Raw genomic sequence first — 12087 nt, forward strand, 5'->3', positions numbered from 1 at the left:
TTCAGCTTGGGCTAGGGAAGTGGTTTATAATGTATGCCCAAGTAGAGTTATTACATGGAACCCACAGAATGCACATGTTTATTTTTTCAATCCATACATTCCAAAAGTATAATGGAAATAGTCATTTGTATTTAGTGCTGGTGAGTTGATCCGTGAAGTGTTTAAAAGTTAAGCAATAGTCTTTGTGCTAAAAATGTTGGCTAGCATGGCTCTACTGCTGCTGCTAAGACGCTTCAGTCGTGTCCGACTCTGCGACCCCATAGATGGCAGCCCACCAGGCTCCCCCGTCCCTGGGATTCTCCAGGCAAGGACACTAGAGTGGGTTGCCATTTCCTTCTCCAATGCATGAAAGCGAAAAGTGAAAATAAAGTCGCTCTGTCGTGTCTGACTCTTAGCGACCGCATGGACTGCAGCCCACCAGGCTCCTCCATCCATGGGATTTTCCAGGCAAGAGTACTTGAGTTGGGTGCCATTGCCTTCTCCGATCATGGCTCTAGAGAGTAATATAGGTTACTCTATATCAAGTCTAGTTTTGTTGTGGTTTAAATCTATGTTCACTTCTTTTGGACAAGTTATGACACCATTTCATTGAGTAAGTTTATGAGAATCAATTCTGCTTTTGTTCCATGCCCTGTACTAGTTATTATATGATCTGAAAGGACCTCTGAAGTATAATCCTTGTTTTTGAGAAATTAAATTTTGTAAGAAGTTAAGACTGTATAAGCAGTTTCATTGAAATTTCTTTTAAAGTTTGGGCATAAGGACTTAAGCTTGGGAATAGTTTGGAGAAGAGGTGGTTTTTACTAAAGAATTTCCAAACTGAGGTCGGTGGAATCGGAGAAGAAATGGTCTCACTTCCCAGGGTCTGAATTAAGGGTCTTTGGTGAAAACCAAGTGAATTTCTTTTTATTGCTTGGAAATGGAAATGCCTAATTATTTTAGCTGTAAAACCAAATGGGAAATGAGTATATGCACAGTGGTTAAGATCATGGACTTTTTTTTTTTTTTTAAACCTGGGCTTGTATCCCCATTAAGCTGGCTACAAGTACTGCATACCTCATAGAATATTGTGAGGAGTAACTGGGAAAGAGAGGAGATTGTGAGGAGATTGTGAAAATCAAGGGCTAAGCACAGTGCCTGACTTGTGAGAAATTTAAATCAATAATCAACAAAATGGAAAGACAATGAAAGTTTAAAAAGTGAAGAATAAGAAGTGGTTTTGAGATATTAAAAAAAAAAAAGCTGCAGAACTAGGACCTTGGGACCTCCTTTCTTAATTCACCATGTAGATTTCAGTTGAACACAGTAGGAAATGGCTGATGAGAGCCACCGGAGACTGTTTTTACGTGAGCAAAGTGGCCGAAAGTGTTGGCCTACCTAGTCACTCAGGAGCTAGGGGAAACACTGTGCTTGCATAGGGACAAGGCCAGGGAAGAAAGAGTTCAGTCAAAGCTAAACAATTAAAAAAAAAAAAAGGTGGACTCTGCCATAGCTGTGGTTGTGGTGGTAGAGAATAGGAAGGTAGAAGAATTAAACTGTAAATTTGTCGATGTAATTATTCCTATGGACCTTGTCACCTTGTAAATGTTCAGTTTAATGTGCTTCTAGAAAAATCTTATCCTATCAAAAGGTAGAATCTCTCTTCTGAGTTCACATGTAATTCAGAATATCCTGTTAAAACTGAAGTTTAAATTAGCAATTCCATATGTTCTAATTCTATGTCATGAATTCTTTAGCTTTCCTTAATGTCTGTAAAAGAGAATTAGGGGAAACGACACAGTAATAGGAAAAACTTACAAATTGTTGATGCTATTGGGCCATAGGTGTAGTGGGTTTCATATGGAGTTGATAGAACATTCGTGGTGATCTTTGCAGCTTTGGCCTGGAGAGAGAGGGAAGTTAAGAATAGAGTAACTGGATACTATGTAAATGCAGTTAATTTACTGGGAATTAAAAAAGGTCAGTTTTACTGGTTATTTGCCATTTGAAGTTCAAAATAAAACAAATGACTGAGAAATTTGTTTAAAGTAAGATACAAATATTGTTAATGTGAGTGAGTTAAAGTTGCTCAGTTGTGTCCAACTGTTTGTGACCCCATGAACTGTAGCCCACCAGGCTCCTCTGTCCATGGAGTTCTTCAGGCAACTATATGGGAGAGAAGCCTCTCCCATTTGCCATTTCCTTCTCCAGTTGTTAATGTGAGGCCTTCTAAATGTGAAATTAGTTATATACAATAAAGTCATATCTCATTTTGTGTTTCTGTCCTTCCATTATACTCACTTCTCTTTCCTCTCTCCCTTCCTTTTTCCTTCTGGCCTTCCTTCTAAAGAAACATATTCTTTCTTTTTCCTCTGAGGTTTTTTTGGTGTCAGATATTTGTCTTTCCCAAAGTCAGATCACATATGGACCACATATTACCTGTATATTTATTGTATATACACAGAAGGTTTTAATTACTGGTTCAAATCTCTGCTCCTACTCAAAAGGAAATGTTGAAAACAGTTGACTGAAGTCAGAAGGACAATTGTAACCTCTAAAAAATTAAAAAAAATTTTTGAGGCAGGATAGAATTACAGCTTTTACTGGATATTATATTTGCTAGCCCCATGGGATCTGGGACATTGACTGTTTTCTGCTTTATTTCTTCTGTAGCAGTTAGACGTATTTAATATCACTCAATGCAGTTTTTTTTTTTTTTTAACCTAACATGGTCAAACTAGTTTTCATAGAAAGGAAAAGAATGCTTCAGTTCAGTTCAGTTCAGTCGCTCAGTCATGTCTGACTCTTTGCGCCCCCATGGACTTCAGCATGCCAGGCCTCCCTGTCCATCACCAACTCTCGGAGTCCACCCAAACTCACGTCCATTGAGTCGGTGATGCCATCCAACCATCTCATCCTCGGTCATCCCCTTCTCCTCCTGCCTTTAATCTTTTCCATCATCAGGGTCTTTCCAAATTAGTCAGCTCTTCGCATCAGGTGGCCAAAGTATTGGAGTTTCAACTTCAACATCAGTCCTTCCAATGAACACCCAGGACTGGTCTCCTTTAGGATGGACTGGTTGAATCTACTTGCAGTCCAAGTGGATCAAAATTTTGGAGAGAGTATATTTTTTGGTGCAGAAGCTTAAAATTAATATAATTTCCAAGTTGATCAAGAAGATAAAAATACAATGGCTCTCCTTAAATCTGATGTCTCGGGATAGGAATAGCAAGATGTATTTGCTGTTGCCTTAGGCTCTTGCTCTTTATGTTTTATGTTATGACTCATGGTAAACATTTAACTGCACAGTCATCTGGATAGTAATGGAATTCTACTTTGGTAGGCTAGACCTTTCTTCACAGTGGCTTAACTTAAAATCGCATCAAAAGGTTTTATTATCTATATATGTTTATCACATGAAAAACTAACTTAAGACTGTGATTTTAACTCTAAGGTAGACTTCATTAGTTTTCTTCTTTGGTATTAAAATGTGAATTTTTTTCAAAATAACCCAAGTTGTTAATGATGAACAGACTGGAAGGCAGTGGTGGTACCAATGCATAAACCGCAGGCTTTTTCCTACATACCAGGTTCTTGTGGTTCGGTGGCAGTTCTGATGTATACCCGTAGGGAAACAACAACATCTGGGAGTAGGAATGGAAGGTAATGTAGGCCTTGATTGATTTTAGGTGGCTTTGAATGAAGTCACTGACAGCTTTGGTCTCTTTCTCGGACTCTGGTGCAGGACCCCGATAGATCTCCTGACATGGATCATTGGTGTTAGGGAAAGCTGCCGAGGACATGGAGGATTGAGATCAAAATCTGTCTCCCTCTCCCCCTGCCCCCCAGTACAGCCTCTACCTATTTTGATATAGATTCATGTTTTTTTTTTTCTTTCTAACATTTTAGTTTTCCAGGTTTATAGGGCTTTCCCAGTGTCCCTAGTGCTACCGACACTATACAGTACTTTGCACACATGACACAGAGTATGACAGACTTAGCCCACTTGAATATTCTTATTCTTAGCCTTGTTTTATTTTCCTTCCATTTCTAAGGGTCATGGGAATAATGCATCAGAAGCAGCTAGGGGCCTGGAGTCAGTTCCAATTCAGCCTCAGATTTGGCTTGTTGGAGGCTGGTGTACCTTACCTTCTTTGAGCCTGAGTTTCTTTAATCTGTTTCATCAGGCAGCTTTCACTTAGGGATATATGCTTTTATCATATTCATTATGGTAGAATATAATTAGATGCTGAGGTGGTATTTTCAACAATATTAGATAAAGAAGAAATTTATGAATTGGGGTATTGGTAGTTTCTCCTTGAATGAATGTAATGATAAAATCATATTTGTGTAGCAGCTGTATATCATCTGGTGTAGCAGGCCTCTGCTTTTCTATGAAACCTTTCCACTTTCTTTGCCCCAGACGTTTCTTTTCACTAAACATTTGAGGAACTGCCTATTTGTTGGTTCTGACCACTGGTATTTCTCAAATTTTAACAGACCAGGGCAGGAAGGGAGTTGAGACCTCTGTTCAGATGATCTGAATTTCTGGGTTGCACCTGATTTTTAGAAAACTAGATATATTAAATAAGAGGTGGTTTTATAAACAGTCCTACCCCCTACTTCCTCCCATTCAACAAAACATTCATAATACTTCTAAAGTAGTGGTGATTATCTTTAATTTATTTTTAGTTATAGCTTTCTTTTACACTTATTATTATTTTTAAACTTTTTACTTTGTATTGGGATAGTGATTAACAATGTTGTGATAATTTCAGGTGGACAGCAAAGGTACTCAACCATATATATATATATATACATATATACATATATTCATTCTCTTCCAAACTCCCCTCCCATCCAGGCTGGCACATAACATTGAACAGAGTTCCCTGTGTTGTACAGTAGGTCCTTGTTGGTTATCCATTTTGAATATAGCAGTGTGAACTTATGGTTGCTGGGGGGAAAGTTGGGGAGATGGGATAGTTATGAAGTTTGGGATGGACATGTATCTTTCATTTTTTGGATTAGAAAATTAATGCTTAGTTAATACCTATCTTTCCTAAAATAAGTAGATAGTTTAACTAAATTCAGTGTCTACACACTCTTTATAGCTATTTCCCTTGAGATCTTGTCTGCTACTTACAGTTCCATGAGACATTAAAGTTCCTGTTGAGGTCAGTTCCAATGCATTTGGAATTTTGGTTCCTGGAACGATTTTTTCTCCACATGCGGTTCTACAGGATTGAATGATGGGCGTGTTTACACAAGTTTACATTTTTCAGTTTGATCATTTCAGATTCTCTCTGCAGGTGTCTATAGCTTTATTTGAAATTTATCTAGTTAACCTGAGACTCATTAAAGAAAATATACATTTTTGTTATAACTTGTAATATTTTCAAAAACATTGTTTTTATGTTACTATTATAAGGCCTTGATAAAAATACAGTTTTAAAAACTGTTGTTTAGTTCTGAGTATTAAAAAGTAATCCCTGATGTTCTGAAATTATCTGTAGTTTGAATTTTAACTTCATTACACCTTTTACCATTTAAAGATTCAGATATAATTCAGGTCAAATTGTGATTGTTGCAGCATAATTTTCAGAAAAGAATTTTTTGTGATAGTATCAGTCTGAAATCTCAAAATTAATCTTAGCAACAGCAGGGCATAAAGAATTCTCATAAAAGACAGATACCTGTGTCACTTTTTTATTGATTTTTTTTGATATAATTATTTCACCTCAGATTCTGTCCCAAATTGATTGAATACAGTGGTTTTGGTTTTGAAGTCAGTATGTTCATAATGTCTCTAAGTGACTTTTATTCTTAGCTATAAATACTTTCACCATATTGTGTAACATACATTTCCTTTATAATTACTGCTTTATTTCATTTTTCTCCATTATTAGCTTCAGGAGCCGAAATTTCATATTATTTCAAGGACTCTTGTGTAACCAGGAAATCATGCTGTCCTTAGTCTAAACTGAGTTTTTGAATTGGAATTAATTGGTTAGCTAAACATTAAACTTAATGCCTAACAATCAACATGCATGCGTACTAAGTCACTTCAGCCGTGTCCCTCTCTTTGCAACCCTATGAACTGTAGCCTGCCTCTGTAGGCTTCTCTGTCCATGGGATTCTCCAGGCAAGAATATTGGAGTGGGTTGCCATGCCCTTCTCTAGGGAATCTTCCCGACCCAAGGATCAAACCTGCATTGGCTCTGTCTTCTGCATTAACAGATGTATTCCTTATGACTAGCGCTACCTAGGAAGCCCCAGTGTGCATGAAAGTCAGTACATAATATATTATCTAAATTCAAACAGGAGATTATAGATCAATACCTGTGTCCATGACCAAATATATCCATCAACATTGAATACAGGAAGAACATAAAAATTCATCCGGTTCAGGAGTTTGGTCATAATCTTGTTTTTACCATAAGTTTTGGTTGCCTGTAGGAGTAGGAAAAAATTAAGCTATTGGTATAAAGTTTAGTTACCATATGGAGAGCTGTGGTTATAATTGTAATGACGACAACTCCTTAAGTCATTTGCCCAAGGTCACATTATTTCAAACATATTTCACCTAAACTGCATGAAGATAAATGACCCATATAGATGACAGAAAAAATTACACTTATTCAGACTAGTGAAATGAATTTGACTGAATATTTTTTAAAGTGAAAGTCACTCAGTCATGTCCTACTCTTTGCGACCCCTTGGAATTCTCCAGGCCAGAATACTGAAGTGGGCAGCCTTTCCCTTCTCCAGGGGATCTTCCCAACCCAAGGATAGAACCCAGGTCTCCCACTTTGCAGGCGGATTCTTTACCGGCTGAGCCACAAGGGAAGACTGGATATTCTTTAAAGGATCATTGAATTACCAAGACTAGTAGCATTCCAAATGTAGAATGCAAATGCAAGATACATTTCATAGAAAGAATGGAGGCCAATTGAAAAATTAGCAGTACAATTTAAGTAGATTCTTGCCCTCACATCTTTAGGTAAATAGAGGTTGAGTGTGTAAGCATAGGAACATGTAAATATTGGAGAGGATTCATGAATTAATTATAAGTAGGATTAAAGAGAAAAACACTCTATTAATAAAAAAATTAGAATATTTAGATTGATCAATCAACTTTTCTCACATCAGATGGAAATTTCTCTGATTATCTGGCCTTTTTATGGCTAACTAAAATCTCTCATTATTCTTGGACAATCTCTTCCACGTTTATCTGCACTAGAGCCAAGATGTTTCTTTTCATTAAAAAATAAGTTTACTTATTTGTGTCAGGTTTTAATTGCAGGAAGTGGGATCTTTAGTTGTGATATGTGGGATCTAGTTGCCTGAGCAGGGTTTGCACCTGGGCCCCCTGCGTTGGGCGCTGAGACTCTTAGCCACTAGACTGCAGGGAAGTCCCAAGAAAAGATATTTCTTATAGGCCTATCTTGTGTGTTCCTTATGGCTTAAGTTAGCAGAGCTCTCGGCCCTCAGCTGAAGAACTAAAACAACTGCAGGGATAAATCAGTTCGATTGGCAGATTCATTCCTAGTGGAAATAAACTTGCCCTGAAAGTGGTTGTGATGTTGTATTCCAGCAGCATGTTATATGCAAGAGTTGGCAGAAAAGAGAGAGTTAAAAGATCATGGGAATTAGAATACAATAGAAATAGAGTGAGAGGAACAACAAACTTATAAACAGGATTTGTTGTGTTTAGTCACTAGATTGTATCTGACTCTTTTGCTATCCCATGGACTGTAACCTGCCAGGCTCCTCTTGTCCATGGAATTCTTCAGGCAAGAATGCTGGAATGGGTTGTCATTTCCTTCTCCAGGGGATCTTCCCAAGCCAGGGATAGAACCTGCATCTTCTGCTTGGCAGGTGGATTCTTAATCGCTATGCCACCTGGGAAGCCCATAAACTGGATTTACTTCTTTAAAAAGTGAGTTATTTTTCACTTGGAAAGGAAACTTAAGTATGAAACTTCCAAAAGTGTGTGTACCAATTAAATATCTAAGTGGGAACTACTGTTCTGTGCTTTGAATTCACCGAAGTAAGGCCAATTTTGTAGATTTTAAGTATAAAGATAGTTTCAGATTTTCCATACTTAACTATAGGATAAACCATATTGTAGCCATTTAAAAAATTTTATAAGCCATCATCTAGATTTCAAGAATTTTGAAGGAAGGTGTCAATTGTATAAAAAACCTCAACGATGAGTAAAATCTAGAGTGTTTTATTCCCTGACAGCACCAAATGTGGGCTCTTCTAGTTAAGTGGAACTGCATTCATTTGTAAAGGGGTGTTGCCACCCAGTGAAGTGCTGGAGGCTTGACAGTCAAAGGAGAATTATGTGAATGTTCCAATTGACTTACCTGATAGACAAACCACTGGCAGAAGGCTGGGGAGATCCATTCTCGTGCATGAATGCCACAGTCCATAAAAATAGCCTTTCTTCTTTTATTCTTTCCCCCAATCTTTTAAAAAATAAATCTGAGATGTTATTTTACATGAACTCACACACTGATCTCTTGTTGTCCAAGAGCTCATTCATTGTCTCAGAGCAATTATTTCACCTGTCTCCTGTTGCATGAGTCATTGTGTGTGCACTTATTTTTCTCAGGGAGGACCATGGTACGTATCTTTTCATCATCTATTTCACAGTTTATTTTTCAAAAATTTTTCTTCATGTCAGAGTGGCTTTTAGAGTTTTAAAAAATCATGTCGATGGATGGCAAAAACCACCACAATATTGTAAAGTAGCCTCCAATTAAATAAATTAGTTTAAAAATCACAATCTATTGTTTTTCTTGTTTTATTGCTAACATCCTTTGGTCTGAGATGTAGATTATAAAGTTGCTTCTGTTTCTGCCACTCTCTTTTGTTTTTCTTACTTCAGAAACAAGAAGTGGGAAAGACTCTGTAGTTGTGTTGCAGTGGGGAGGAGGAACAGGGCTGGATATTTGAAGGGCTGTCATTTGGAGAATTTATATTTGTTTTGAGTGGTTGGAGAGCATGAATGGATGGGAATTCAGAGTAGGGAAGGGCTTCTCAGTTATTGAGAGGATGCTTTAGGGAGCAATGTCTTCGGATGTACAGAAATCCAGCAGCAGCTGAATGGCAGTTGTCAACTCAGTCATAGACAGAAATCCCTATCAACACAGTTAAAATGCCTCACTTACTGTACTGGACTCCTACAATTATACGATTCTTACATTTCTTTTCTGCTTGACATTTGGTTGTCCATTTCCCCGAATTTTAATGGATGAAAAACTGTTTTATGCACCAGGGACATCATATGCTCTTGTAGTAAAGATATAGGATAAGAAACTTGTCTGGTTCTGTCCACTGTGTCTGTCAAGTGGTTTACTCACAGACTTTCTTGGTCCCACCTAAAACCATCTGTCACTTCTATTCTTGAATGGTTGTCTAAAGCTTACATGTTCTTCAAAGAAATGAGACTTTTTATTGTCTAAAAATTAGCTAGGGCCTTTCCTGGTGGCATAGTGGATAAGAATCTGCCAGCCAGTGCAGGAGACATGGGTTTGATCCCTGGTCTAGGAAGATCCCATGTGCCTCAACTATTGAGCCTGTGCTCTAGAGCCTGGGAGCCCCAGCAACTGAAGCCTGTGTGCCCTGGAGCCTGTGCTCCCCAACAAGGGAAGCCACTGCAATGAAAAGGGGCCCCTGCTCACCCCAACTGGACAAAACGCCGGAGCAGCAGTGAAGACCCAGCACAGCCAAAAATAAACACCAAATAAATAAAAACTAGCTAGTTGTGTCACAAAGTAACTCTTAGATTCATGTTTTTGGACAATAGTAAGAATCAGTAGTTCTTGAATTACTTTTACCTTGAGAATGTACAGTGGGTTATCTTCAACAGTGGTTCCAATTTTGATTCGAGAGACCATTTGCGGATGCTTATGCACCATTTTTTCAGTCCAAGCAACAATCTTAGGAACAAAACCAATTTTGAGAGATTAGAATAAAAGATAACCAAGTGACAACAAATGTTGAGGGTGACATTTTTCTCTTTGGAAGTACAGGCATTTTATACAATACCTTGCTCCAGTTATTATATTTTGCATAGCTGTGCCTGCCTGGGTTATCTTCTTTAACATCAAACTGTTTTTCAACCTCTTCTTGTACATCGTGAATCAAGATTCTGTTCGACAGGGGGAAATGATAAAATACACACTTACAGGGGAAAGAAAACCAGTTATCTTTCACTTGCAGAAATTTTCTCTGCCTTCATCTCCGTCTTTGATCAAGTTTGCACTGTCTCTTCATGATTCTCTAACCGTGTCTTTTAGATATGTCATGTGTCTGGATTCCTATCTTCCCATTTATCTAGAGCAGTGCTGTTCTTGCTGACTGACTGATCTGAATTTAGAGGAAGAACAGAAGTGAGGTATACTCTTAATTAGAGTTTATTTAGAACACGAGACCATGTACTGCTCATGAATATTGATTCTCATTAACATCACTGACAAGCACTTTATTATGCATATTATAGTTAACTCACTGTATGCTTGGCTTTTGACTTAGGATGAATCTGGGATTTTTGAGAAAGAAAAATTTGACAACACAGTTGGAATCAAGGGGCGCCTGTTGTGCGCTAAAACTCACATGAAGTCTGAAAAGTTTGGAGATTATATTTTGGGTTGTCCCTGCAGCCATATTTAATTGTCTTAAACTCTAAAGAGGGCTTGTGGCTTTTGCTCCACCTGCATTAAAAGCAGAGGAATCAGGCAAAAGAGAGATTTTTATGGTCTCAGAGGTTGATTGGTAACATATGGCAGTATTAATTAGTCACAGGAAGCTCGTATCTAGGAATATTTTTAGACTTACACATATCAATTTAGCTCTTGTGATAACAGTGGCAAAAGAGAATCGTGTGAGCTGAAATACGACCTTCCCACATATGCAGCTGCATGAGGACATCAGAATGGTGCCAGATTGCTGCTGATGGGAACTAGAAATTAAGCCTAAGGCTGGAAATTAAGATCCATGTCCAGATGTTATTTTCCTGAGGCAGTCCACTAACCAGCAGCCAGATTTAAGTAGATGAAACCAAAATACTTTCTCTTAAATATTATTTTAGCACTCCAAGATTTGCTTAATTTTTAAAAAATATTCCTAAATATAGGTGAAAGGATAAATAATCACCCCTGAGGATTTAATGATGTAAATGGCCAGTGTTTATTGAGTCTCTCTTATGCGCCATTCTGTTCAGCATGATATTTACATTTTGTCACTTAATCTTTACATCAACACTATTAATCTGGTACCATTCTAACTCCCATTTTCATAGATTTAGGTAGATTTCCAACATTGATATAACTAAAATACAGAAGTTGAAATTTGAGCCTAGAAATGTCTCACTTCAGTACTCTAGCTGTGAACCATTATACAACAGTTATCCATCATAAGGAGGGAAAGCCCTGGGTATTACTGTCAGATCTAAACTCTCCTTAGTCTACTGAGGCTTCTACAAAGTTTGATCAGTTGACTGCTGCTAAGTCGCTTCAGTCATGTCCAACTCTGTGCGACCCCACAGACGGCAGCCCACCAGGCTCCCACCATCCCTGGGATTCTCCAGGCAAGAACACTGGAGTGGGTTGCCATTTCCTTCTCCAATGCATGAAAGTGAAAAGTGAAAGTGAAGTTGCTCAGTCGTGTCCGACTGTTAGCGACCCTATGGACTGCAGCCCACCAGGCTTCTCTGTCCATGGGACTTTCCAGGCAAGAGTACTGGAGTGGGGTGCCTCTGCCTTCTCCAGATCAGTTGACTAGCTCTCCAGAAAGCCCAAGTCTCAAGATCAGGGAGCAGGTTAGTTGAGAGAAGAGACAAAACGAATCTTATTTTAACAATTTCATGGCTCCTTCCATATGCTGCTTTTAGTAGGAATGGCGATTGCTTTGGCAATTTGTGTGTGTGTGTGTATGTTTTTTTTTTTTCCTGTGGGTGCATGAAAATTTTAGGATTATTTTGTTCTAGTTCTGTGAAAAACAACCTGCGTATTTTGATAGGGATTGCATTAAATCTGTAGATTGCTCTGAGTAGTATGGGCATCTTAATAATATGAGTTCTTCCAATCCAAGGGC

The 12087-nt window shown here is 38.1% G+C and overlaps 1 protein-coding gene across 1 annotated transcript in view; it reads right to left on the minus strand.

The window, feature by feature from the left end:
- CPA3 (carboxypeptidase A3) overlaps positions 1-12087 on the minus strand; it is a 31992-nt gene that overhangs the window by 10163 nt on the left and 9742 nt on the right. Inside the window, exons 4-10 of the mRNA XM_052646540.1 lie at positions 10042-10144; positions 9831-9932; positions 8355-8456; positions 6322-6432; positions 5126-5216; positions 3567-3769; positions 1798-1882 (exon numbers count right to left, since the gene is read on the minus strand). Coding sequence (XP_052502500.1) covers positions 1798-1882; positions 3567-3769; positions 5126-5216; positions 6322-6432; positions 8355-8456; positions 9831-9932; positions 10042-10144 — 797 coding nt within the window. The remainder of the gene's footprint in view (positions 1-1797; positions 1883-3566; positions 3770-5125; positions 5217-6321; positions 6433-8354; positions 8457-9830; positions 9933-10041; positions 10145-12087) is intronic.

Source organism: Budorcas taxicolor, chromosome 1 (assembly GCF_023091745.1).
Source record: "Budorcas taxicolor isolate Tak-1 chromosome 1, Takin1.1, whole genome shotgun sequence".
Taxonomy (NCBI): domain Eukaryota; kingdom Metazoa; phylum Chordata; class Mammalia; order Artiodactyla; family Bovidae; genus Budorcas; species Budorcas taxicolor.